Source organism: Anomaloglossus baeobatrachus, chromosome 6 (genome assembly GCF_048569485.1).
Source record: "Anomaloglossus baeobatrachus isolate aAnoBae1 chromosome 6, aAnoBae1.hap1, whole genome shotgun sequence".
In the NCBI taxonomy this organism is placed as follows: domain Eukaryota; kingdom Metazoa; phylum Chordata; class Amphibia; order Anura; family Aromobatidae; genus Anomaloglossus; species Anomaloglossus baeobatrachus.
The window spans coordinates 71,206,256-71,233,771 of NC_134358.1; the positions used below are offsets into that span (position 1 = coordinate 71,206,256).

A 27,516-nucleotide genomic window follows, 5' to 3' on the forward strand; every position below is an offset into this window, starting at 1 on the left:
AATACCCCCCAGATATTATCTCCTCCTCAGCTTCTGTCACTTAAGAAGCTGCCGATTTTATAAACTTTACTTTCTTGGGTTTCAAAACCTAAACATCCAATCTCCCCACTAAAGGTATGGATAGAATCAGCATTATAGCACAAGTATAGCACTGGCTTTAGCTTATATAGAAAATCCTGATGATTGGTTCCCTTTAAAAGGGGTTGTCTGGTGAGAACAAGTTATCACTATCTGCATGTGGAAACTTCCAGATCGGTTGGGGTCAGTACCACAGGAATCCGATTGGGAGAACAGGGAACTTTTATCCCCTTTGGAATTGAGCAGCAGTGCACGGGTCGTCCGTTGCTCCATTTATTCCCTATGGGGCTTCTGAGTGCCACGCTCGGCTTTTTCTATCTGCCCCATAGAGAATGAATGGATCTGCGGTAAGGCATCCAACCCGTCACAATATTTTGTAACTGGGATAAAAGTTCTCTGATGCAACAAGAACAGTTTCCAGGAAATAAGTCGCTGGACAGAGGATATCGTGCCTAACTGCTTGCATTGCTTGCCACTGAAATGCCTGCCGCCAGCACTGCATAAAGGTGGCGCACCCTGAGGTGACAGGTGGCGCACCCTGAGGTGACAGGTGGCGCACCCTGAGGTGACAGGTGGCGCACCCTGAGGTGACAGGTGGCGCAGAGGACTGCATTACCCCAGGTTCCAGGAAGACCAATGGTGGTAACCCGCACTACATACACTTTACATTGCCTTCTTCCCAGACTGAGCAACAGGTTAGCAACGGGTTTATAGGGTTAACTGCCCATTGGCTGGGAGCTGCCCAATCCGGTAGCCAGAAGCCCAGGGAGGGGAGTGGTCAATTTGTCAGTTAGTTACAGTGAGGGTGAAGAGAGTGACGGTTGGAGACGTCGGTCGGTGTGTGTGGGGTCTGGAGGAGACCCCGATTACCTAAAAAAAGGAGAACAGTAACTGGAGGGGAATACTGAACCAACACCCCTCGGATTGAGCACGGCAGGGTGCATGACCCTAGTTCGGGCAGTAACTTTAGGAGGAGTTCACTGGGTCACCACACCCGCAAAGGGACCAAAAGGAACCTAGGACCTCAGAACCAGCAAGAAGCGGGTTGCTGGACCAGGCAACTGTGAGTAAAAACAAAGTTGAACCGCAGTACCCGTGTTATCTGAGTCCTAGCTACATCTTCTGCACAAACAACTACTCTCCTTATCATCCACCCCTGGAGCCTAACCTTACTTGTGGAGGGTTCAACATCTATGCTGCACCACACCCGCAGCCCCAGCAGAGGACATTAAGCAGCGGCGGCTTTCCCCTAAATAGCCGCATACTGCAAGTGGCGTCACAAACATTTACATATTCCCTTGGAAATATCCCTTCTTTTGCAAGCCACCCCCGGGGTCACGGAACCGGGCACCGGCCACCCCTCTGTATCCAACACCCGGAACTGAGTAACCCTAGGCCCTGGGGCGCATCAAATGCATATTCTGTTGGCTCCCTGTGGTGGTCACTGCAGCTAGTCAAAGTTATATCAATTATCAAGGGAGTAAAATAAGAACAAGGTACATTGAAAAATTAGTGGAGACATCAGTACAATGAATAGAAAGGGGAGAGTGACTTTACTTAAGTTGCACAGCCCTCAATGGGGTCTGCTCTGAGCTCTATGGGGTCTGCTCTGAGCTCTATGGGGTCTTATAGAGTCTGTGATCTAAGTATAGAGCACAGTCCTTACAAATTGCTTCTTCTTGTCAGTAGACAGTCTGTTCATTTCTTCTTTATCGGCTTTCATCTCCTCTTCATTGTATTGGAAATCCCGGACAACGAACCTGTAAGGACCAGAAATATTATATAGTGCCACTATATGTCCGCAGCCGGTCCATCTTCAGGGACAATCCACATGAGAACTTACTTATTTTCTCTGGCTTTGTGCCGGAAATCGTCTACGGCTTTTTTGAACAGGGTAACATTACACAGGTAACTGTCCTGGTCTTCTGATAACACACTGAGGGGTAAATAGAGATAGAGAACAGTTTATCATCTATATCACAACCACACAAGTCACTCTACTACGAAAGCAGATGTCACACATAATATACATACAGTGCCTTGCGAAAGTATTCGTCCCCCTTGAATTGAAAAACTTTAATTTTATAGTGAAGAATCAACAAGTGGGACACAATTGTGAAGTTGAACGAAATTTATTCCTTATTTTAAACTTTTATAAAAAATAATAAACTGAAAATTGGGGGGTGCAATATTATTCGTCACCTTTAAGTTAATACTTTGTAGCGCCACTTTTTGCTGCGATTACAGCTGCAAGTCGCTTGGGGTATGTGTCTCAGCTTTGCTCATCGAGAGACTGAAATTCTTGCCCATTTTTCCCCTGCAAACAGCTGAAGATGAGTGAGGTTGGATGGAGGCGTTTGTGAACAGCAGTTTTCAGCTCTTTCCACAGATTCTCGATTGGATTCAGGTCTGGACTGTGACTTGGCCATTCTAACACCTGGATGCGTTTATTTGTGAACCATTCCATTGCCATTGTAGATTTTGCTTTATGCTTGCTATCATTGTCTTGTTGAAAGACAAATCTCCGTCCCAGTCTCAGGTCTTTTGCAGCCTCCAACAGGTTTTCTTCAAGAAAGGTCCTGTATTTGGCTCCATCCATCAATTTTAACCATCTTCCCTGTCCCTGCTGAAGAAAAGCAGGCCCAAACCATGATGCTGCCACCACCATGTTTGACAGTGGGGATGGTGTGTTCAGGGTGATGGAGCTGTGTTGCTTTTACGCCAAACATATTGTTTGGCATTGTGCCCAAATAGTTAAATTTTGATTTCATCTGACCAGCGCACCTTCTTCCACATGTTTGGTGTGTCTCCCAGGTGGCTTGTGGCAAACTTTAAACGACACGTTTTATGGATATCTTTGAGAAATGGCTTTCTTGTTGCCACTCTTCCATAAAGGCCAGATTTATGCAGTGTACGACTGACTGTTGTCCTATAGACACACCCTCCCACCTCAGCTGTAGATCTCTGCAGTTCATCCACAGTGATCATGGGCCTCTTGGCTGCATCTCTGATCACTCTTCTCCTTATTTGAGATGAAAGTTTGGATGGACGGCCGGGTCTTGGTAGATTTGCAGTGGTATGATACTTCTTCCATTTCAATATGATCGCTTGCACAGTGCTCCTTGGGATGTTTAAAGTTTTGGAAATCTTTTTGTAACTAAATCCAGCTTTAAACTTCTCCACAACAGTATCACGGACCAACCTGTTGTGTTCCTTGGTCTTCATGATGCTTTCTGCGCTTTAAACAGAACACTAAGGGGTACTTTGCATGCTGCGACATCGCTAGCGATCTCGTTAGCGATGTGAAATTCTAGATCGCAAGTGCGATCTTCTGAGATCGCACATGCGTAAAATGACCTATGTGCAATCCCGAAAGATCGCACTTGCAATCTAGAATTTCACATCGCTAACAAGATCGCTAGCGATGTCGTAGCATGCAAAGTACCCCTTAGACTATCACAGAGCAGGTGCATTTATACGGAAACTTGATTACACACAGGGGATTATATTTATCATGATCAGTCATTTAGGACAACATTGGATCATTCAGAGATCCTCAATGAACTTCTGGTGTGAGTTTTCTGCACTGAAAGTAAAGGGGATGAATAATATTGCACGCCCCAATTTTCAGTTTATTCTTTTCTACAAAAGTTTAAAATAAGCAATAAATTTCGTTCAACTGCACAATTGTGTCCCACTTGTTGTGGATTCTTCACCGCGACATTAAAATTTTTATCTTTAAGTTTGGAGCCTGAAATGTGGGAGAAGGTTGAAAAATTCAAGGGGGCCGAATACTTTCGCAAGGCACTAATATAATTTTTATATATATATATATATATATATATATATATATATATATATATATATATATATATATATATATATATATATATATATATATATATATATATATACCCATGCACACAGTGGGTGAAAGGACAAGGTAGCTATACTGTTCAGATAACTGATGTCCAAATTATTTCTCCTGACTCCCCTACAAAATAATTGAGCTAAAAACATCTACAGTATGTACAGTATATTTCAATAAGAAAAAATCCCTCACAATGGCTAATTTTCTGTAAAATGAAGTTGATCGGGCACAAAAGAAATTCAACATGCCCAATCCTTCTTACTCTGCCATCTCCTGTCCAGATGGGGTTGGGCGACTCCCCTACACAACAGATCCTCGTATCGCTCGCTGGTCACTTACCTGCTGGAACGTGGGACGACCATCTCTGCTAGAGTTTCATATTGCTTAACCCAATCATTATAATTCATTCTGAAAAACAGTATACAAAATACTTGCTCTTTAATAAAACAAAATGATCAACCAATCATCAAATAGTTATATACAAAGTTACCAAGGATGTTCATGAGCGCCCATGTCCTGACACAATGTCAAATGGATTTGCCCCAGATGGTAGGTCTCCAAATATATTTGGAAATTACAATATTTGTAAAGATGTGCGTATCATACGAGGGGTGATGGACAGAAGGATGAACATCCATATCTCACCATTATTTAGCCAACACTACTACTTTATATATGATTGAGAAAAGGGGACTACTAGCTAGTTTAGCATCCAAAACAATTTGTGTTTCCCTGCAAAGTATGTCACCATTGTGCTAAATGAAGGTAACTGCTAAAAGTAGATTATGGGGGTGACAGTGATAATGGAGGATGGATGGAGGTTGGATAAATGGAGAGGCGGAAAGGGTGGCTGGGGGCGGAAAGGATAGAGAGGGGGGGGGTCGGAAAGGATGGAGGGGGGGGGTCGGAAAGGATGGAGGGGGCGGCGGAAAGGATGGAGGGGGCGGCGGAAAGGATGGAGGGGGCGGCGGAAAGGATGGAGGGGGCGGCGGAAAGGATGGAGGGGGCGGCGGAAAGGATGGAGAGGGCGGCGGAAAGGATGGAGGGGGCGGCGGAAAGGATGGAGGGGGCGGCGGAAAGGATGGAGGGGCGGCGGAAAGGATGGAGGGGGCGGCGGAAAGGATGGAGGGGGCGGCGGAAAGGATGGAGGGGGCGGCGGAAAGGATGGAGGGGGCGGCGGAAAGGATGGAGGGGGCGGCGGAAAGGATGGAGAGGGGGCGGAAAGGATGGAGGGGGGCGGAAAAAATGGAGGGGGCGGCGGAAAGGATGGAGGGGGCGGCGGAAAGGATGGAGGGGGCGGCGGAAAGGATGGAGGGGCGGCGGAAAGGATGGAGGGGCGGCGGAAAGGATGGAGGGGCGGCGGAAAGGATGGATGGGGCGGCGGAAAGGATGGATGGGGCGGCGGAAAGGATGGAGGGGGCGGCGGAAAGGATGGAGGGGGGGCGGAAAGGATGGAGGGGGGGCGGAAAGGATGGAGGGGGGGCGGAAAGGATGGAGGGGGAGCGGAAAGGATGGAGGGGGGCCGGAAAGGATGTAGGGGGGCCGGAAAGGATGTAGGGGGGCCGGAAAGGATGTAGGGGGGCCGGAAAGGATGTAGGGGGGCCGGAAAGGATGTAGGGGGGCCGGAAAGGATGGAGGGGGGGCGGAAAGGATGGAGGGGGGGCGGAAAGGATGGAGGGGGGGCGGAAAGGATGGAGGGGGGGGCGGAAACGATGGAGGGGGGGCGGAAAGGATGGAGGGGGGGCGGAAAGGATGGAGGGGGGGCGGAAAGGATGGAGGGGGGGGCGGAAAGGATGGAGGGGGGGGCGGAAAGGATGGAGGGGGGGGCGGAAAGGATGGGGGGGGGCGGAAAGGATGGGGGGGGGCGGAAAGGATGGAGGGGGGGCGGAAAGGATGGAGGGGGGGCTGAAAGGATGGAGGGGGGGGCGGAAAGGATGGAGGGGGGGCGGAAAGGATGGAGGGGGGGCGGAAAGGATGGAGGGGGGGCGGAAAGGATGGAGGGGGGGCGGAAAGGATGGAGGGGGGGCGGAAAGGATGGAGGGGGGGCGGAAAGGATGGAGGGGGGGCGGAAAGGATGGAGGGGGCGGAAAGGATGGAGGGGGGGCGGAAAGGATGGAGGGGGGGGCGGAAAGGATGGAGGGGGGGGCGGAAAGGATGGAGGGGGGGAGGAAAGGATGGAGGGGGGGGCGGAAAGGATGGGGGGGGGGCGGAAAGGATGGAGGGGGGGCGGAAAGGATGGAGGGGGCGGAAAGGATAGAAGGGGGCTGAAAAGGATAGAAGGGGGGCGGAAAGGATAGAGGGGGGGCGAGCGGAAAGGATGGAGTGGGGGTGGAAAGAATGGAGACGGGGCGGAAAGGATGGAAGCAAGCGAAGATGGTTGGATGGATGTTGGTAATGGTGGGTGCATGCATAGATGGAGTTGATGGATAGATGGAGATAATGAAGAATGGAAGATAATGATGATAATGGATGGGACAATGATGGGCATCTCCTTACAGACCTGCACCTAGTGATCATGGTTCTTTTTGCTGCAGACACCACTTACTTTGGGACGACAACTAATAGTGTGATCAGGTATTCAGAATCCAGGATGAAGTCTTCTTTCTTCACAATTTCGGCCAGGCTTCTGGTTATTAAGCTTCCTCTGTAGGGATAACACAATTGCATAATTACTAAGATCAATTATGGTAAGACCACAAAAGACAATTATAAAGAAACTGTAATGAGGTCAAAATAATAGAATCAGACAATTTTATAAAAACTAAAAGGATTTAAAAAAAATAAACGACTATTTGTACGGAGTGATCGCCGAGGATCTTGTATTCAAGAATATAAGGAAACGTTATACAATTGTCCTCTGTACTTTTTGAATCAATGGGTCTTAAAGATCTCAGTTTGCTGTCATTGAAAGGAACGCTCATTATTAGTGTTCTTGTTATGTGATGGACACTGGCACACACCTGATAGCTGTATTACAGGGGTGCACAACCTGCCACCTGCAGGGTCCTTCTCCCACCCATCTGATCACAGACATACTCACATGGATTTTCTTTGTTAGAGGGAAGAAAAGTGGAGATTAAGCAGGAGCAGGGACTGGTAAGTCCTAACAGTGTGCCTTGTCCCCTGTATGGGATTCCTGGATAATGGCATCCTGTAAGGAGGAGGTGAGGTGGTAACGAATGTGACCGGCTCTCTCCTTTACACGGGATGGGAGCAGTGAAACTTGTCCGTTTTAGGAGCTCATATAAAGATTAATGGAAAGGACTGCAGAGCACAAGGAGACCTCCACTCTTCAGGAAAAGGAACCTGCACCCATCAGACATGTACAGTGCCTTGTGAAAGTATTCGGCCCCTTTGAATTTTTCAGCCTTTTCCCACATTTCAGGCTTAAAAGAGAAAAATTTTAATGTTATGGTGAAGAATCAACAACAAGTGGGACACAATTCTGAAGTTGAACGAAATTTATTGCTTATTTTAAACTTTTGTAAAAAAGAATAAACTGAAAATTGGGGTGTGCAATATTATTCATCCCCTTTACTTTCAGTGCAGCAAACTCACTCCAGAAGTTCATTGAGGATCTCTGAAAGATCCAATGTTGTCCTAAATGACTGATGATGATAAATATAATCCACCTGTGTGTAATCAAGTCTCCGTATAAATGCACCTGCTCTGTGATAGTCTCAGTGTTCTGTTTAAAGCGCAGAGAGCATCATGAAGACCAAGGAACACAACAGGCAGGTCCATAATACTGTTGTGGAGAAGTTTAAAGCCGGATTTGGTTACAAAAAGATTTCCACAACTTTTAACATCCCAAGAAGCACTGTGCATGCGATCATATTAAAATGGAAGGAGTATCATACCACTGCAAATCTACCAAGACCCGGCCAGCCCTCAAAAATTTCATCTAAAACAAGGAGAAGACTGATCAGAGATGCAGCCAAGAGGCCCATGATCACTGTGGATGAACTGCAGAGATCTACAGCTGAGGTGGGAGAGTCTGTCAATAGGACAACAATCAGTCGTACACTGCACAAATCTGGCCTTTATGGAAGAGTGGCAAAAAAACAGCCATTTCTCAAAAAATATCCATAAAAAGTGTTGTTTAAAGTTTGCCACAAGCCACCTGGGAGACATACCAAACATGTGGAAGAAGGTACTTTGATCGGATGAAACCAAAATCGAACTTTTTGGGCACAATGTCAAACGATATGTTTGGCATAAAAGCAACACAGCTCATCACCCTGAACACACCATCCCCACTGTCAAACATGGTGGTGGCAGCATCATGGTTTGGGCCTGCTTTTCTTCAGCAGGGACAGAGAGGATGGTTAAAATTGATGAGAAGATGGATGGAGCCAAATACAGGACCATTCTTGAAGAAAACCTGTTGGAGTCTGCAAAAGACCTGAGACTGGGACGGAGATTTATCTTCCAACAAGACAATGATCCCAAACATAAAACAAAATCTACAATGGAATGGTTCACAAATAAACGCATCCAGGTGTTAGAATGGCCTAGTCACAGTCCAGACCTGAATCCAATCGAGAATCTGTGGAAAGAGCTGAAAACTGCTGTTCACAAACGCCTCCATCCAACCACACTCAGCTCCAGCTGGTTGCAAAGGAAGAATGGGCAAGAATTTCAGTCTCTCGATGTACAAAACTGATAGACACAGACCCCAAGCGACTGCAGCTGTAATCGCAGCAAAAGGTGGCGCTACAAAGTATTAACTTAAAGGGGACGAATAATATTGCATGTTCCACTTTTCAGTTTATTATTTTTTATAATAGTTTAAAATAAGCAATAAATTTCATTCAACTTCACAATTGTGTCCCACTTGATGTTGATTCTTCACCAGAATATTAAAATGGTTTATCTTTATGTTTGAAGCCTGAAATGTGGGAAAAGGTTGAAATATTTAAGGGAGCCGAATACTTTCGCAAGCCACTGTATATTACATATTGTTAACATATGCCAAAGTCTCGGATGTAAATGCCCTCTTACGGTTTATGGGATCGGCTTGCGCTGGCCGTGTGGCCCCTGACTGTAGAGCGTCAGTGCCGTGCTGCTTAGGTTTTTATAATTGCATTTAAAGAAGTTAAAGATTCACATGAGTAAACCTGTCAAGAAGTGACTCACTTCCTACAATAATCACATTTTCCTACTTAGTTTCCTACTTGGTCTTGAATCTCGCTGCATCTCCACTAGAAGGATCAGTATCTATCATTTTAACGCCCCTTCCTAACATGTAATGTACATGTATGTTATACAGTACAGACCAAAAGTTTGGACACACCTTCTCATTCAAAGAGTATTCTTTATTTTCAGGACTCTGAAAATTGTAGATTCACTTTGAAGGCATCAAAACTATGAATTAACACATGTGGAATGAAATACTTAAAGTGTGAAACAACTGAAAATATGTCTTATATTCTAGGTTCTTCAAAGTAGCCGTCTTTTTCTTTGATTACTGCTTTGCACACTCTTGGCATTCTCTTGATGAGCTTCAAGAGGTAGTCACCGGAAATGGTTTTCCAACAGTCTTGAAGCAGTTCCCAGAGATGCTTAGCACTTGTTGGCCTTTTTGCCTTCACTCTGCGGTCCAGCTCACCCCAAACCATCTCGATTGGGTTCAGGTCTGGTGACTGTGGAGGCCAGGTCATCTGGCGTAGCACTCCATCATTCTCCTTCTTAGTCAAATAGCCCTTACACAGCCTGGAGGTGTGTTTGGGGTCATTGTCCTGTTGAAAAATAAATGATGGTCCAACTAAACGCAAACCGGATGGAATAGCACGCCGCTGCAAGATGCTGTGGTAGCCATGCTGGTTCTGTATGCCTTCAATTTTGAATAAATCTCCAACAGTGTCACCATCAAAGCACACCCATACCATCCCACCTCCTCCTCTATGCTTCATAGTGGGAACCAGGCATGTAGAGTCCATCCGTTCACCTTTTCTACAAAGACATGGTGGTTGGATCCAAAGATCTCAAATTTGGACTCATCAGACCAAAGCACAGATTTCCACTGGTCTAATGTCCATTCCTTGTGTTCTTTAGCCCAAACAAGTCTCTTCTGCTTGTTGCCTGTCCTTAGCAGTGGTTTCCTAGCAGCTATTTTACCATGAAGGCCTGCTACACAAAGTCTCCTCTTAACAGTTGTTCTAGAGATGAGAAGGTGTGTCCAAACTTTTGGTTTGTACTGTATGTCGGATGCAGGTGTATGGAGCAGGCTCAGGAACCGAGCCTGCTCCACACAGGGCAGGTGCCGGCTGTGTTCTCCAGCAAAGCATCTGCCTCTGACGGCATTGACCTGCGCTCCGATCGTTGCCGTTTAAGTGCTGCTGTCAATCACTGACGACGGCATTTGAATGGCGTGGCTACAAGGACATGCACCAACGCCGCCCACCTCAATCTGATTGTGGAGTGGGAGTGCAGGTGTACGGAGCAGGCTGAGGAGCAGAGTCAGCTTCACGCAGGGTGGGCCCTGACCACTTTATACAGCCAGCTGCTGCCTCTAACAGCAGTCACCTGCTGCCTCTAACAGCAGTCACCTGTGCTCCGATCGCTGCTGTTTAACTGCATCAATGCTGTTGTCAATCACCAACAATAGCATTTGAATGGGGTGGCTACTAGGGTGTGCACCAACGCCCATTGCCGTCCACCTCAATGTGAGGGTGGAGAGTAAATGGGTGGCCATGGAAGCAGAAAGCTTGCCCAAGGCGCCCCCCCCCCCCCCCTTTGTACTCCTGTAAAGCCCAACCACAGGATGGGTATCACAGATGACCATCATTTTTCCTATACACTGCAATACTATTACATAGGTTGAAAAAACAACTTGTGCCATCAAGTTGAACCTTTAGCTCCAATCAATCAATCATTCTTGGTTACTAAATATTGCGGTATATAATGCGTGAGATCAGACAGGTTTAAGTTACCTAAGGAGAGTAAAAGAAGGGAATTTTGTTTACTTACCGTAAATTCCTTTTCTTCTAGCTCCTATTGGGAGACCCAGACAATTGGGTGTATAGCTTCTGCCTCCGGAGGCCACACAAAGTATTACACTTTAAAAGTGTAACCCCTCCCCTCTGCCTATACACCCTCCCGTGGATCACGGGCTCCTCAGTTTTGGTGCAAAAGCAGGAAGGAGAAACTTATAAATTGGTCTAGGGTAAATTCAATCCGAAGGATGTTCGGAGAACTGAAGACCATGAACCAAAAGAACAATTCAACATGAACAACATGTGTACACAAAAGAACAACCAGCCCAAAGGGCACAGGGGCGGGTGCTGGGTCTCCCAATAGGAGCTAGAAGAAAAGGAATTTACGGTAAGTAAACAAATTCCCTTCTTCTTTGTCGCTCCATTGGGAGACCCAGACAATTGGGACGTCCAAGAGCAGTCCCTGGGTGGGTAAAAGAATACCTCGATAAAAAGAGCCGACACGACTCCCTCTTACAGGTGGGCATCCGCCGCCTGAAGAACTCGCCTACCTAGACTGGCGTCTGCTGAAGCATAGGTATGCACCTGATAGTGTTTCGTGAAAGTGTGCAGACTAGACCAGGTAGCTGCCTGACACACCTGCTGAGCCGTAGCCCGGTGCCGCAATGCCCAGGACGCACCCACGGCTCTGGTAGAATGGGCTTTCAGCCCCGAAGGAAGCGGAAGCCCCGAAGAACGGTAAGCTTCAAGAATCGGTTCCTTGATCCACCGAGCCAAGGTTGACTTGGAAGCCTGCGAACCCTTACGTTGGCCAGCGACAAGGACAAAGAGCGCATCTGAACGGCGCAGGGGCGCCGTGCGAGACACGTAGAACCGGAGTGCTCTCACTAGATCTAATAAGTGCAAATCCTTTTCACATTGGTGAATTGGATGAGGGCAAAATGAAGGTAAGGAGATATCCTGATTGAGATGAAAAGGAGATACCACCTTAGGGAGAAATTCCGGGACAGGACGCAGAACCACCTTATCCTGGTGAAAGACCAGGAAGGGGGCTTTGCATGACAGCGCTGCAAGCTCCGACACTCTTCGGAGTGAAGTAACTGCCACTAGAAATGCCACCCTCTGCGAAAGACATGATAAAGAGACATCCCGCAGCAGCTCGAAAGGTGGTTTCTGAAGAGCAGTTAGCACCCTGTTAAGGTCCTAGGGTTCCAGCGGGCACTTGTAAGGTGGGACTATGTGGCAAACTCCCTGCAGGAACGTGCGGACCTGCGGAAGCCTTGCCAGGCGCTTTTGAAAAAATACTGAGAGCGCCGATACTTGTCCCTTGAGAGAGCTTAGTGACAACCCTTGTCCATTCCGGATTGAAGGAATGAAAGAAAAATGGGTAAGGCAAAAGGCCAGGGAGTAAAACCATTATCAGAGCACCAGGACAAGAAGATCCGCCAAGACCTGTAATAGATCTTGGCGGACGTTGGTTTCCTGGCCTGTCTCATAGTGGCAATGACATCCTGAGATAACCCTGAAGACGCTAGGAGCCAGGACTCAATGGCCACACAGTCAGGTTGAGGGCCGCAGAATTCAGATGGAAAAACGGCCCTTGCGACAGCAAGTCTGGGCGGTCTGGAAGCGCCCACGGCTGACCCACCGTGAGATGCCACAGATCCGGGTACCACGACCGCCTCGGCCAATCTGGAGCGACAAGAATGGCGCGACGACAGTCGGACCTGATCTTGCGTAACACTCTGGGCAGCATCGCCAGAGGAGGAAATACATAAGGCAGTCGAAACTGCGACCAATTCTGAACTAATGCGTCCGCCGCCAGAGCAGAGCTCTTCTCTGAAAATCCTCCACCGGCAGAATGTGAAGAAAAATGGCTGCCGGAGCTCTCAGGGGAGGAGGGAGCCGTGGGCGGCGCTAGGAAAGTACGTGTCCTCCAGATTCCCTGCCTTAGGTCTCCCAGAGCTGTGCGGGAATCTGGGGTCCCCACAGTGATCAGTGAGGGGGGAGGAAACATACAGGATGCTCCAGCCCTCACCACCGACGTCAGGTCGGCAGTCCCGCCCTTACCCCTGACTGGCAGGCCCGGGGGCGGGAGTTTTGCTACTAGGCCGCGATGAAGCCGGGGACTAAATTTAAGACCGCGGCCGACAAGCAGGCGCGGTCGGCGCGGACGTCCGCCGGTCATCACAAATCAGCAGCTGCTGCAGCGTCCGGGAAAAAGGCGCTCCATGCACAGTCCCCATGGGGACACAGAGTACCTTATAGATGCAGGGCCCGGTCCCTGAGGATGAATAGACTCCTGTCCGGCAGATTCCCACAGGGGCTGCGGAGGGAGCCCGGTCCCAGTAAATGGATGACCGGTCAGGATCCCACTTCTCCCAGAGCCGCTAAGGGATGGTGAAGGAAAACGGCATGAGGCTCCGGCCTTTGTACCCGCAATGGGCACCTCAACCTTAACAGCACCGCCGACGTAGTGGGGTGCGAAGGGAACATGCTGGGGGCCCCGTGGGGGCCCTCTTTTCTTCCAACCGATATAACTAAAATGAGAATGCATGAGTGGATGTGTGCCTCCTTCCACACAAAGCATAAAACTGAGGAGCCCGTGATGCACGGGAGGGTGTATAGGCAGAGGGGAGGGGTTACACTTTTAAAGTGTAATACTTTGTGTGGCCTCCGGAGGCAGAAGCTATACACCCAATTGTCTAGGTCTCCCAATGGAGCGACAAAGAAAAAAGTTTTTAAAAAAAGTTTGAATCTTCCCCTATTTCCTAAATTCAAAAAGAATTAAATTTAAATAAATAAAACAAAAAAAAACTATTGCCAAACCGATCATAATCTAAGTGTTTTTAACCGGTAAATGCTGTAAAGCTAAAAAAAAAATGAAAACAATTGAAAAAAAATAAAATAAAAATGGGGCCATCAGATATACTGCTTTCAGTCGCAGTAGCTCGCCCCCAAAAATGCAATAAAGAAACAGTCAAAAGACTGTATGTACCCTGAAGTGATACCAATAAAAGATTTCAGCTTGCCATGCAAAAAAACAAGTCCATAAACTGAAAAATGTAAAAAGTTGCAGGGCGACACAAAAAAATAAATAAAATTAAAATGTGATTATTTTTGCTACATAAATAAAAAAAACTTTCACGTTTGTTGTCACTAATCGTACTGACCTGGAGAATTATGTTGCCATCACATTTTTACCACACATGGAACACCATAAAAAAAAAAAAAAAGAAAAATGGTGGAAATAATTTTTTTTTTTACCCCTCCTTAGAAGTTTTCTCCGATGTGTTCCAGAATATTGTGTGAACAATTGAGCAGTTTCATTTAGAAACTAAAACTTGTCCTGCAAAGAACAAGCCCTCATAGGGCAATATCAGTGGGAAAACAAAAAAGTTACGCCTCTTAGAATAAAAGAAAGAAAAACTAAAGTGAAAACATGGAAGAGCGTCAGTCGTAAAGGTTTATACGGAGCCGGATATTTTCTTAAAGGGTGGCTGCTTATAGGTAGGGAAAAAAAACAGCAAAGATAAATGTTAGAGTCCTTAGTAGAGGACACCAATAAGAAGTATAAACCACCGAAGACTCACGATTTTTATTATCATTATTTTCTAGGTAGAGAGAAGGAAAAAAAAAAAAAAAAAAAAGAAAGGACACAGAATACTGATTCTTACGCATTTTTCCTTTCAAGATTTTGAAGGTTTCCTTTCAGGTTGTTGTAGGCAGAAGCCCGCGCCTTCAGGTCATTGTCAATCTGTGTAACACCCTAAAAACGGACAAGAGGTAAAGTCAGACGCTTACACCCAGCGATCCGGATGACAGGGGGAAATTATGCATTATTACGAGAGGTAAAAGAAAAATACTCCAAAACTGGAACCGTTCAGCCTAATGCCAGTGAATGTGGACGGTACTGTAACTACTATGAGAAAGCTCCGAAATACGCAAGTCCATGAGGGGCATCAGGACACAGCCATCTACTGTTGATCTAACAGCTGTATACTGTGTAAAGAGGACCTATCAATTGATTTTTAATTAATATTTAATCTGTACTTTTCCCCCAAATTTCTGCCGTTTCACTGATTCTGCAACAGTTTCTCTTTTTTTTCTACGCCCCTCCATTATAAAGTTATGTCCCCTGGTAATAATGGTATAAAATTCTCCCTTCACCCAACTGGGCGTGTACCACAGAAGCGGGCGTAGCTGCTTTTTGAGTGGCCAGCAGAGAAAAAGAAAACGCCCACAAGGAAGTTCTGTGGTGCACGCCCAGTTGGGTGAAAGGAGAATTTTGTACCATTATTACCGGGAGACATAACTTTAGATTGGAGGGGCACATAAGGAAAAGAAAAACTGTTCCGGAATCAGTAGAGCAGTGGCAATTGTATGAGACGCTCTATTTAAATAAAGTGAAAGGTCTTCTTTAAAGGGAATCTGTCATCAGGGTTTTGTTCATCTGAGAGCAATGTGTCACTTACTGAGCTGTTTGTTGTCAATGTTTTCTCGGCTGCAGATCTAGCAGTTATACAGAGCTCATGAATATGCTGGACTACCTGCAGCACGCCAAGTAGTCCTGCAATGATAATCTCCTACTGATTAAGCAGTGATTTTTATCAAAACTACACTAAACAGCCAAGTAAGTAACACATCGCTGGAATCAGGATCTCTGCCCCTACATTATGCTGCTCTCAGATTTGGTGGCAAAAACCTGGAGACAAATTCCCTTTAAGAGAGTATGAGGCCTCCTTCTAATGACATGGTTGTGGGTTCCTGATGGTTCCAAGAGCCATCCACAGCCAAATAACTGCCTGAGAGTCTGCTGGGTATAGGGACCTGTTCAGAAGTTATCAACACTTAAGTGGTAAAAATAACTCTCTTTCTGGTCAGGCTACTTTGCATGACTGGAAGGGTTAATAAATTACCACCCGACAGCAGTTCTGAACATGTTGAAGGGGGAGGGGGCCGCTTGTAAAATGGTGTCACTTGGGGGGGGGGGTCCAATATAGAAGTCCCACAAAGTCACTTCAAAACTAAGTAAGTCTCTAAGAAATATATATATATATAAATTTTTATAAATAAAAGCGCAAAACCTATCAAGCTAAATTTACCATGAACACAAAGTACAATGTGTCACGAAGAAAAATAAAATCTGAAAATCACTGGAATACGTTGAAGCTTTCTAGAAATATGGCCACATAAAGTGACACCGGTCAGAATTGAAAAATTAGGATCTGGAAATGCTTAGACAACGGTGTTTTATCAGGATTACCAGATACATAAAGCCCCCCCCCCGCGCATACTAATGGGGGTCCGTAGACCTCAGCTTTAAATTCAGGATCTGTGACTTTGTTTGTGTGCGCTGGAGCATTTCAGACGGTCACGCTGCCTTTCCACATGGGTTATATATGGTATACCGCTGCCTCTGTGCATCATGTGAACAGTTCACACAACACTATGTATTGTCTGCAGGAACACAGCAGCCCTGGTTTTTCCCAGTCACGTTAACGTATATAGGAAGGAAAAAACACAAACATCCTATTCCCTTTTCCATGACACCATTTTTCCTCACCCTGGGCTACAGTTTCCATAAAGGCGGAAAATGACATTATGGAAACACGAGTCTTACTTTAGCAATTATTTCTGAGATGTTCTTCAAAGACTGTTTTATGGGGTACTTCGCCATATCCCACTGGAACCTTGTGATGTATGTGACCAAATCCACTGAAAAACAAAGAGCAGAGAGCGGTGAGAGGGCACGGACGTCAGCCAAGGGCAAGAGCCACTGATTCACACGCACATCTGTCGTCATGTGCTGCCCCTTTAAGAATGGAATGACTGATATATTAAAAGTGCTGTTTACCGGGTAATCACAATCCTTCTATTGTCCTCCGATGACGGGTGCTAAAACCTATCATTCAGGACATTATAGGGACGGCGCATGATAATAACACATCTACGAAGAATAGATTCAAGTAAAATAACAGACCTTGATAAAAGTAAAGGTATTTTAGGAATGGCTGTCGTAGCAAATTAAAGGCATCAAAAATCAAAATTTAAAAAAAAAAAAATCTATATAAATCAAAAGGAAAATATTTGTGCCCTTTAAGACATCAAGGACATGTATGCATCATCCCACCAATAAGATTTATCCACAGGACACGTGATAAATGTAGGATTGGTAAAGATTAGACCACTGGGACTGCTACTGAACCAGAGAAGTGGGGTCCAGTAGCGATCAGTGGGCACTACCATGCTCGGGTGCTCAGTACTCTTAACTAGTGATGAGCGGGCACTACCATGCTCGCTACTCGTAACCAGCAGTTGGATGCTTGGATGGGTGTGATTCATGTACAGTCATGCCCGTCCAAGCATCCAACTGCTGGTTATGAGTACTGAGCAACCGAGCAGGTTTGTGCTTGCTCATCACTAGTTACTAGTACTGAGCAGCCGAGCATGGTAGTGCTCACTCATCAATAGTTACGAATACCGAGCACCCGAGCATGGTAGTGCCCGCTCATCACTAGGCTAAGGGTCATGCATACGTACCACCGCTCTGCTCACACAACAGACTCATCATGACCCTTGTTCTTAAGAGCCAAACGAGAGATACTTCAGTTCTGCATATCGATCTGGAAAACTCCATCTTTCGGACATATGAATGATCCGTGGCCATCAGACAGGAGCTCTGAGCACAGCCTTCGAACTGATGGTTTCTGCAACTTCTTGTTTGGTTAGATTTTGAGGACATCGCTCCAGACTGGCTAATCAATACAGGAGCAATGGATGCCGTCAGGTGGCAGTTCTCAGGGCTCCCATCCAACATCCACAGATTATTGTCACAGCACTTTAATGGAGGATTTCCTCATTAAATCCCCCTAACCACCAATGTAACATGAATGGAGTTTTTTTAATTGTGTTCACATGCACCATAAAAAAATCTGAAGGTATAAAAAAAAAAAAAAAATTAACATTTTTGACATGAAAAACGTGTGACATTTCTGCTGCGGATCCTCTACTAAATAAACAGCCGCCGTGCCTTTTTAATAGTCAAGCGTGCGGGCCACTGCTCCTTTTATTGTCTATGGGACGGCCAGAGGCGAGGCGAGGCATGAAGGTCCATAAGTCTAATCAAAGCAAAATTTTAGGAATTTTGGCGGTTCCCGTCGTGTGGCCCTCAGCTGTCAGAAAGATATCATCACCTATCCTGTGGGAAGGTAATAACTTGTTAAAGAAGCCCTACCAAAAAAATATTGTATCCCTTAACCCTTTCTAAACACGTATGTGATGCAGTGTAGATGTAGTAATTATTTGTTGCCTTCCCCAGTTTACAGCGCTGCTCCGCTGCACTTCTGGATCGTGTGACTTCAAATCAGACTTGTTGATCACACAGAGGTTTGTGTTTGGGCTGGAAGCCACGTTCACACCGTGAGTCAATGGAAACTTTATTGGTAGAAGTAGCACACAGAGAAAACCGGCAAAGAACCGGCAAAGATGATAAACGTCCATGACCCATAGGGGGGGGGGGCGAAGTTATGCTTGGAACTGGACTAAACGGCAATCGGTAAGTATTCTAATACACCTACAATACATTACAGACATATGTAGAAAATATTAGGGGATACAATTTTTGCTGTGACAACCCCATAAACTAATATTTTACAGAGTTTGTATAGGGTCATACCTCCGCTGGCCAATAGGTTCTCCTGCACCTTGTCTCTGCTGTCCTCCAAGACGTCGGCCATGTACTGCGCAACCTTCTTCACTGTTCTGTGAAAGACAGACACATATATGAGGAGTTTGTGCTGCTGACTAGAGCAGATTAGAATATTAGGAGAAAAAAAAAATCACTATATTCAAGGAAGAGTTCAAATATTGGAAAAATATTCAATTTGCACCAATATTGTCCAAGCCAGTAAAAGTTTGCAATATACCACTTTTTAAAATTCCTCTCCATTCTCAAAAAATGGAGATATTTTTAATTGTATGGTTTACAGCTCATTGTGCAGGTTACTGGCCACCTCTGCCGTCTATCATCTTAGGCAAGGAGTGCAGCGCTTTCAGGCTTTTGTCTATAAGGCTTGTAAGCGCTGCTGTGCAGTGGCCAGCTCTGATGCGGAGGAGTTAAAACGGCTTCTCTCAATAGCAATGGAAAGTACACGGCTCGGGAAAGAGGTGCAGCTAAGCCAGTGATCCGAGCTGTCAATCATCAGAAGCGCATCATCATCCCAAAAGCAGGAAGACTGGAGGAAGGGGAGCAGTGGGCTCGTGAAGAAAGAAGACCTCCCTTTTTTATTATTATTAATAATAATAATAAATAATTGTTTTATAGCCGGCATTTATAGCGGCTCAGCACCATGTACAACGCCTTTAATTGCTGCCTATCAGTATAGGCGGCTGCTGACCACTGATGATCCACATGTAGACTATGGCGGTATAATAAAAGTTTGGCTTCCACATGTTGCAGAAAACTACATATCTTGATAATGACTTTCACTACATATAGGTGCAGAGGTCTCAGCAGTTTATCTTTGCTGCACAACAGACTGCCTCTCCAGACTTGTTTCAGATCTTTCCATCCTCACACAGTGGAAGGCAGCCTGAGAAGACTGCACAGATCATCATATTACATGGGCATAAAAGATGGCTGTATATCAGATTGGTTAGAAACCACACTACTTCCGGCTAGGTGACCACCGATTTAGTACATATAGCTTCTATACTGTGCAGGAGACTTTAAGGAAGCAAATTGGTAGATAAAAATTCAGCAACAGAAAAGTCTTTATTATATATCTTCCATAAAAAGCTTAATATTTGGCAATCCTAGGTACACAGTGTTTTGTGCTTACGCGTTTCGGACAGATGTCCTTATTCAGAGGCATTTTTTTTTTTTTTCTCTCTAGGGAACACAGACCTGTTTTGTACCTTAAAGGAAGAAAATTGCCTAATAAACAACCTCCACTCTACGACGCAAAAGGTAAGGGCCAAAGGGGGGGGGGCAAAAACAAAGGGCGAGGGGGGGGCAAAAACAAAGGGCGAGGGGGGGGCAAACTTAAAGGGCAGGGGGGGGCAAACACAAAGGGCAGGGGGGGGGGCAAACACAAAGGGCGAGGGGGGGCAAACACAAAGGGCGAGGGGGGGCAAACACAAAGGGCGAGGGGGGGGCAAACTTAAAGGGCAGGGGGGGGCAAACACAAAGGGCAGGGGGGGGGCAAACACAAAGGGCGAGGGGGGGCAAACACAAAGGGCGAGGGGGGGCAAACACAAAGGGCGAGTAGATAAAAATAAAGTGTGAAAATTGTAGGGGTTCACAGCATAGGTGATAACTTATTGATAAGTGGGGGTCCGACCACTGGGACCGGTAAAGAGGGGCACTTTAATCCTCTCTGCTGCTCCATTCCCTCCCTACCCGGCTGCCTAGTGTTGCACTTGGTTGTTTCCGGCAGCCCTATTGGAAATTAATGGAGCAGTGTTAGCTTATCTGACCTACTACTCCATTTTGTAAATGGGACTAAAAATCCCCCATTCTGCCGATCAATGAGGGTCCCAGTGCTTACACACCCAACGATAAGCAAATTATCACCTATCAATTGGATAACTTGATTTATTTGGATTATTCCAGCTATACCAAATTATCACAATCATCTAGAGAAGGTGATAACTAATAGATCGGCGGGAATAAATAACTCATCCATCCACATATAGGACACCGATCGATATGTGATCACCCCCTCCATCCCTACGTCCGATCACGGTGGGGGAGGGGTGCAAATATCTTTCCTAAAGCTTCCAAATCTCAGCAAAACTATATTATTTAGATAAGAAGATGGAACGAGATCATGATTGCCTATTTAGTGCATCTAAACGCTGAGAATAAGCGCTGAGCTCTGGCGCCCGCGGCGGCACAATCAGCAGATTATTCTTCCTAGAAGTAGTTTATGATCGGCAGCTGCTGTCGGGAAATTCAAGAACGCTTCTATACGAGATTTTACCATTCAGGCTTTAAATTGCAATCAAGTGAATATGAGGTGTAAATCTATTATTACAGACGGTGAAGTGCTCAGGACCTATAGGAAAGGACGAGCTTCATTATTTGCCTTTTTACACGAGTGGATCTATGGATGGAAACAGAGAAATTATGGTAAAGCGCCGTCTACACTTGACTTAAAAGGTACAGATACTTCAGATCTAGTAATAGTGGCCCATGCCGTGGAGATAATCAGAAAACATGCATATATGTAACTTAGCCGGAAACTATATGATAGATTTTATAAGGCAGAAATCCCTGATCACAGGCGTCTGGGGATTTAACTTATTAATTGCTGTTGAAATCTAGGTCATCAGTTGCCAATTTACTCAGTGCTGGTTTGTTACGGACATGATAAATTCCAAGGTCATGCTCTAAATTGCAGACCGCTCACTGCAACCTGCACACAAACACTGTTTATTGCAAAAACAAGCAAATTTCTGATTTTTGGAAAGGCTTCTTCAACACAGCTGATTGCTACAAAGTAACAAGTGATAATGTATCCAGAAGCAACTGGGATGGATACACATGTAGCATTGGTGGAAGGTTTCTGCTTCAGCAAGCTGCCTCCTAGTCCGAGGCCAAGATACCCAACACGACCACCACATTTACCATTTCAATAGCAATGATGGAAAAATAATTGTTTTTCCCCCTTCAAATGGTTTCCAACACTTCCAACACCAACTTCCAACATCTCCAACACCTGTCAGGTCCAATATGAACCCAGAACCACAAGCCGTTCTGGGTGTATATTGCTAATCCTTGGCTAACTGTCCCTGTATACACTAGCATAGATAAAGGGATCTTTAGAAAAAAGATTTCTAAAGATCCTTTATGATATGCTAATGAGGTCAACGACTAATCACAAGGGCATTATTTTTCCCAACTAGTCTGCCCTCTTAACATGTTAGCACGCCCACAGGGGTGTGCCAACATGCTACTCAATGCCCAGGGTCACCGCCTCAGATGCTAAGTTTAAGCTCAGTGTGCATGATCTGAAGTCCCAGCACTTCCGGTCATGCGGTGACTTCTGATCATGCCCACTGACCCGAAACACTGCGTCTGAGGCAGTGATAATGGACACAGGTACGCGCGCCACTGCCAATGACGCTGGGCAATGGGCACTGAATAGCATGTTAGCATGCACCTGTAGGCATGCTAAGAGAGCGGGCTAGTTGGGGGAAGTAATGCGCTTGTGACTAGTCCCTGCACTCATTAGCATATCATAAAGGAGATTTAGAAATACTTTTTCTAAAGATCTCTTTATCTATGCTACTAGATACACGGACAGTTAGGCAGGGATTAGCAATATGCACCCAGAACCACGAGCAGTTCTGGGTGTATATTGCTAATCCCTGCCTTAGGCTCTGTGCGCACTAGTGCGTTTTACACGCGGATTTACCCGCGGATTTGCCGCGGAAATTTCTTGAGAAATGTCTGCAATCTTTGTGCAGACATTTCCCAGCAAATTCTATGAGAAAAAAAAAAATAGCTGTGCGCACTGTGCGGATTTTTCTCAAGAAATTTCCTTGAGAAGAATTTCTCGAGAAAATTTCTTGAGAAAATGAGCATGTCAATTCTTTTCCGCAGGTACCTGCGGATTTCGGCAGTACAGCCTGCAAAATCCGCAGGGAACAACCCGCGGGAAAATCGCTGCAAATTCGCGGCTATTCCGCGGCAAATCCGCATGCGGATTTGGTGCGGATTTTTTCCGGAGGTCCGGAAATCTTTCACTCCCAGAAGTTTATCAAGAAATTTTCTTGAAAAACTTCACATTTCTAGTGCGCACATAGCCTAACTGTCCCTGTATCTAGTAGCATAGATATAAGATCTTTAGAAAACGTCTACTGCACATGACTGAAAGCTCAAGACATTCAGAAGGGCGGTCACAGCGAACACAGGTACGTACTACACCGCTGGTGATGCTGAATTGAATAGCATCTTAGCATGTCCCTGTGGGTATACTAATATACTAAGAGGGCGGCTAGTCGGGGGATAATACACCCTTGGGACTAGTCCCCGCGCTCATTAACATAAGATAAAAGATCTTTAGAAATACTTTTTCTAAAGATCCCTTTATCTATGCTACTATATACAGGGATGATTACTCAGAGATTAGAAATATGAACCCAGAACTGCTCGTGGTTCTGGGTGCATATTGCACCTGACAGGTTCACTTTAAATTGATTAGCTAACGATAGGGATAGGTCATCAATGTCAGATCAGTGGAGGTCCAGTATCCCGCAACCCTTCCGATTAGCTGTTTGCAGTGCTGGATATAAAAACAATGTAAATCAATCAAGAAAGAACGTCTGGAACTCCATTGTGAGTCTCAGAAAGGTGTTCCAGACGTTATTTCTTGATTGATTTGTAGTTTTTCGTTTGTGACCCCGGCCCCACCACACCTATTGCCAGTCCACATTATACGCATATATAGCCTGGGTCTCAGCTTCCCATACACGGTAAGTTTTTTAACTGCATGAGAGGACACACACAAGCTAGGGACCCCAACGTAGAGAAATACTTTGGCGTAGTGTTGGGGCTCTATTGCATTGATCAATTCAGTAGCTAAATTTCTCTTGATTCATATATTCATGGCAGTAATGCAGATTCCATTTTTCATATTTTCATTCTTACATATAGCTATTGGATTTTTGATGTCAGTATTCACACAGCAGTTTCTGCTTTTCATGTATTCCCCTTACATAGTCACTGGTGTGCATACCTTATCTTCATATAATAAAAACAGTGTAAGGCTGCTTTCACACATCCGTTTTTTGCTGAGCGGCACAATACGGCGCTTTGCAGAAAAAATGCAACCTTTTTTTTTGCCGCCGATTGCGTTTTTTCCCGCATAGACTTGCATTAGCGCTGTATTGTGCCGCATGGCCTTGCGTTGCGTCCATTTTTTGCTGGATGCGGCATATTTAGCCCATGCGGGGGCAGGATGGAATGTTGCCTGGCACGTTTTTTTGTGCGGCAAAAAAAACGCATCGCGCCGATGCGGTGCGATTTACAATGCAAGCCTATGGACGCCATATGCGGCGCCCTGCGGCAAAAAACACATCCGGATGCGGTTTGTTGCACTGCGCATCTGTCAAAAACCGGACGGGCCGCATGGAAAAACTTATGCAACGGATCAGTTTTTTTCGCCGCATCCGTTGCATAGGTTTTTGAGCCGGATTGAGCCGCACTGCAAAAACCGGATGTGTGAAAGCAGCCTTAGGCTACATGCGCACACTGCATCTTTTTGTGTTCACAAACTGCAGCCAAAACTGCAGCCAAAACTGCACCTTGTCAGAGACAGCCTGGAAATGTCCCAAAAAACGCATGTAGTTTTAGGTGCGTTTTTGCTGCGTTTTTGGCGCGTTTTTTCACACCCTGCGTTTTTGTGACAAATGTTGACAAAAACGCAGGAAGAATGAACATGCTGCATTTTGTCACAAACCTTTGACAAATAAAACGCTGACAAATAAACTGCAACGTGCGCATGACAAATCTGACTTCTCATAGACTTTGCTGGGAAGTCAAATGTCAGAAAGTTCTGACAACAAAACTGCAGCCAAAAAAGCAGCAAAAAAGCAGGGAAAAAAAAGCAGCGTGCGCATGTAGCCTTAGAAGTAGAAATTCCAGCTCCATCACACTTTTAGTGCCGGATACTGCAGATAACACCTATTTAAACAGATACTAAAGGAATAGGTCATCCATTTAAAAGTCATGGAGACTTCCTTAAAAAAGGACTTGTCACTAAGTCAAAAGTCTCAAGTGTTTGCTCTCATTTTATTCCTTCTGCTCTCCTGAATATTGTGTTTTTTGTTTTTTTTAAAAATCCACCTCTCAGTTCCAGAGATATGGGCCGTTATATTTAGAGTGACTTATGGGGTTTTTTTTCCAAGGGGGCGTGTCTCAGGATGATGCAGAGCAGCCTAAAAACACACCCCTGAGGATCTGGTGACCATAAAAATGAACACCAAATAAAAAAGCTATTCGGTGGATTAAAAAAAAATAATAAAAAAGCTGAATATTCAAAGGAGAAGCAAGAGTAAAACAAGAGTAAATATTTGTACATCTAATTTTTTACATTTTAGACATATTAAAAAATAGCTTTTACCCTTCTACAAATGAATCCAATTTTGCCAGTTCATCGGACAAACCGACCAGGACATCAAGCGTGCCAACCTGCATTAAAGCAGAAAACAGAAATGATTACCTTACTTTATAAACTGCTTGAGATGTTTCTATTTGTTAAAACCTTTCATAAATTCAAAGGCAACACTACTGAATGAAAAATATAAAATGGTGATGCAAAGGAACCAGAGAAATGGCGTGGTCATCACTGCGCTGCTGAAGAGTTACGAAGAGCCAATACACTGGATATAAATAAAAGGCGACTTCTCAACGCGTTTTGAAGTGATCACTTTTCGTCAGGAGACGTGGTGCTCCTGAAGAAGTGTGACCACTTTGAAACACGTTGAGCAATAAACCAGCTTTCATTTATAATGCTGTGTTCCACCGCAAGTTCTTCATACGTTCCACCGCAGGTCATCGCCCTCATCTGCACTGCGTCCCAGGTGTGTGATCTGACGTGTGCGGGTGCGCAATCTGACGTGTGCGCAATCTGACGTGTGCGGGTGCGCAATCTGACGTGTGCGGGTGCGCAATCTGACGTGTGCGGGTGCGCAATCTGACATGTATCACAGTGCACTTACCTTCAAGTCAGGTATGTTAAACTTGTGGTTGGCAGATAAGTTGTTATTCTTGATGGTGGCGGCCATAAGTTTTTCCCAAGTTTGTTGGCATGTTTTCTCCCCAGGAGCAGAAATCAACCAAAACTCGGTCATGATTGTGCTGTAAGTGTTGGTCGTAGACAGAATTTCACTATAACGACACATAAAATAAATCAGACCAAGATGAAAGATCTGCAAAACGGTAAAGGCACAAGTTAACAAGAAAGTCTATTCAAATTGTCTCTCCAGGGAGGAAAGAGACAAACTCTAGCGCCACCTATTGGAAGTAGCAATCCTACAAGTCAAAAGTGGCCTTTTAACGAGCCTTGTCATATGACTTAGGATTTATACCAGATCAGAACCCCAATTTGCAGACACGGTGTTTTGGGGAGATTGCCCCTCATCAATGCAAAGTATGGGAACTGATCTGGCTTATGAGAAGCTTTAGTGGGGACCCCGGGGAAGACTGTTCTCCTTGCGGAGACCTAAAATCCTGAGTCATATGAAAAGGCTTGTTAAAAGGCCACTTTTGACTTGTAGGATTGCTACTTTCAATAGGTGGCACTAAAGTTTGTCTCTTTCCTCCCTGGAGAGACAATTTGCATATTTCCCTGAGGAGCATTGCAGCTATAAGTCCCCTCACTGGCAGCCAGACTGGTTTGTCAGTCTCCGCAAAGAGAATAGTCTTCTCTGTGGTCTCCAAGAAAGTCTAGTGAGAAAAGCAAAATATGGATGTCAGCACCTACAAGAGAGGATTATTCTCAGATCTTACAACTTGGCTTTTTTTCTTTAAAGCTCACATCTATCAGGGGACTGATTAACCGGATGTCATCCCACTGGAAGCGATGACATCCTGTCCATCAGTCACCTGACCTCTGCAGCCAATCAGTGGCCTCAGCAGTCAAATCACGGACAGATGGTATGTCGCCACTTCTTATATCAGTAGAGAGCAGTGCCGGAGATTTTAGTGATCAGTGGCGCTTATATTTAGCTGAAATTGCTATCCAAAGATCTCTGATCATGATTAATCAAATTAATAGAATCATAAATCGTTGCTTGATATCAAGGGTAATTCCTTGCTGATCATTTCTATCTTTGGCAGGTGGCTGGCTGAAGCTTGACTGGTTTATCCAAGGGAGCTGGATTTGTCTATCTTTGCAGCAGACCGGGCAGAGGGGGGAGGCTCCTGCTGCAGCTATTTGTTTTACAGCCACACACCACAGTGAGGGGCAAATGGGGGGACATGTCTCAGCACCAGAGACACACACACACAGAGACACACACACACACAGAGAGACACGCACACGCACAGAGACACGCACAGAGACACGCACAGAGACACGCACAGAGACACGCACAAAGTTACGCACAAAGACACGCACAGAGACACGCACAGAGACACGCACAGAGACACGCACAGGGACACGCACAGGGACACGCACAGGGACACGCACAGGGACACGCACAGGGACACGCACAGGGACACGCACAGGGACACGCACAGGGACACGCACAGGGACACGCACAGGGACACGCACAGGGACACGCACAGAGATACGCACAGAGATACGCACAGAGATACGCACAGAGATACGCACAGAGATACGCACAGAGATACGCATAGGGAGACTCACAGTGAGACTCACAGAGAGATACACACAGACAAGAATTCTTTATATGTTTCCCGTTTTCAAATATAAGAAACAGACAAAATAAAATCAAGAAAGAGTGCTGGCATTTGTTTTTTCATCGTCTTTATTTAGTCTTCCTACTATGCATTGGATGTAGAAGTAGTATGTAGAGGATAGCAAGGGGCTACGACCGCGGGAAGACCAGAAAATGTTTGGATTACAGCTCCTGTGTCTTTTCCGCTTAAAGAGG

At 45.5% G+C, this 27,516-nt stretch overlaps 1 protein-coding gene and 1 long non-coding RNA gene across 2 annotated transcripts in view; one reads left to right on the plus strand and one right to left on the minus strand.

Annotated features, from left to right (window-relative positions):
- ATP6V1C1 (ATPase H+ transporting V1 subunit C1) overlaps positions 1 to 27,516 on the minus strand; it is a 91,141-nt gene that overhangs the window by 28,220 nt on the left and 35,405 nt on the right. The window contains exons 2-10 of the mRNA XM_075353028.1: positions 25,618 to 25,786; positions 25,020 to 25,087; positions 18,566 to 18,651; positions 16,511 to 16,605; positions 14,565 to 14,656; positions 6,495 to 6,593; positions 4,289 to 4,357; positions 1,922 to 2,014; positions 1,745 to 1,838 (exon numbers count right to left, since the gene is read on the minus strand). Coding sequence (XP_075209143.1) covers positions 1,745 to 1,838; positions 1,922 to 2,014; positions 4,289 to 4,357; positions 6,495 to 6,593; positions 14,565 to 14,656; positions 16,511 to 16,605; positions 18,566 to 18,651; positions 25,020 to 25,087; positions 25,618 to 25,749 — 828 coding nt within the window. The 5' untranslated portion in view covers positions 25,750 to 25,786. The remainder of the gene's footprint in view (positions 1 to 1,744; positions 1,839 to 1,921; positions 2,015 to 4,288; positions 4,358 to 6,494; positions 6,594 to 14,564; positions 14,657 to 16,510; positions 16,606 to 18,565; positions 18,652 to 25,019; positions 25,088 to 25,617; positions 25,787 to 27,516) is intronic.
- On the plus strand, positions 884 to 27,361 carry LOC142317060 (uncharacterized). Its single transcript, XR_012754662.1, has 4 exons — positions 884 to 1,141; positions 19,785 to 19,858; positions 20,930 to 21,052; positions 26,738 to 27,361. It is a non-coding gene; the product is annotated as an uncharacterized LOC142317060 (long non-coding RNA).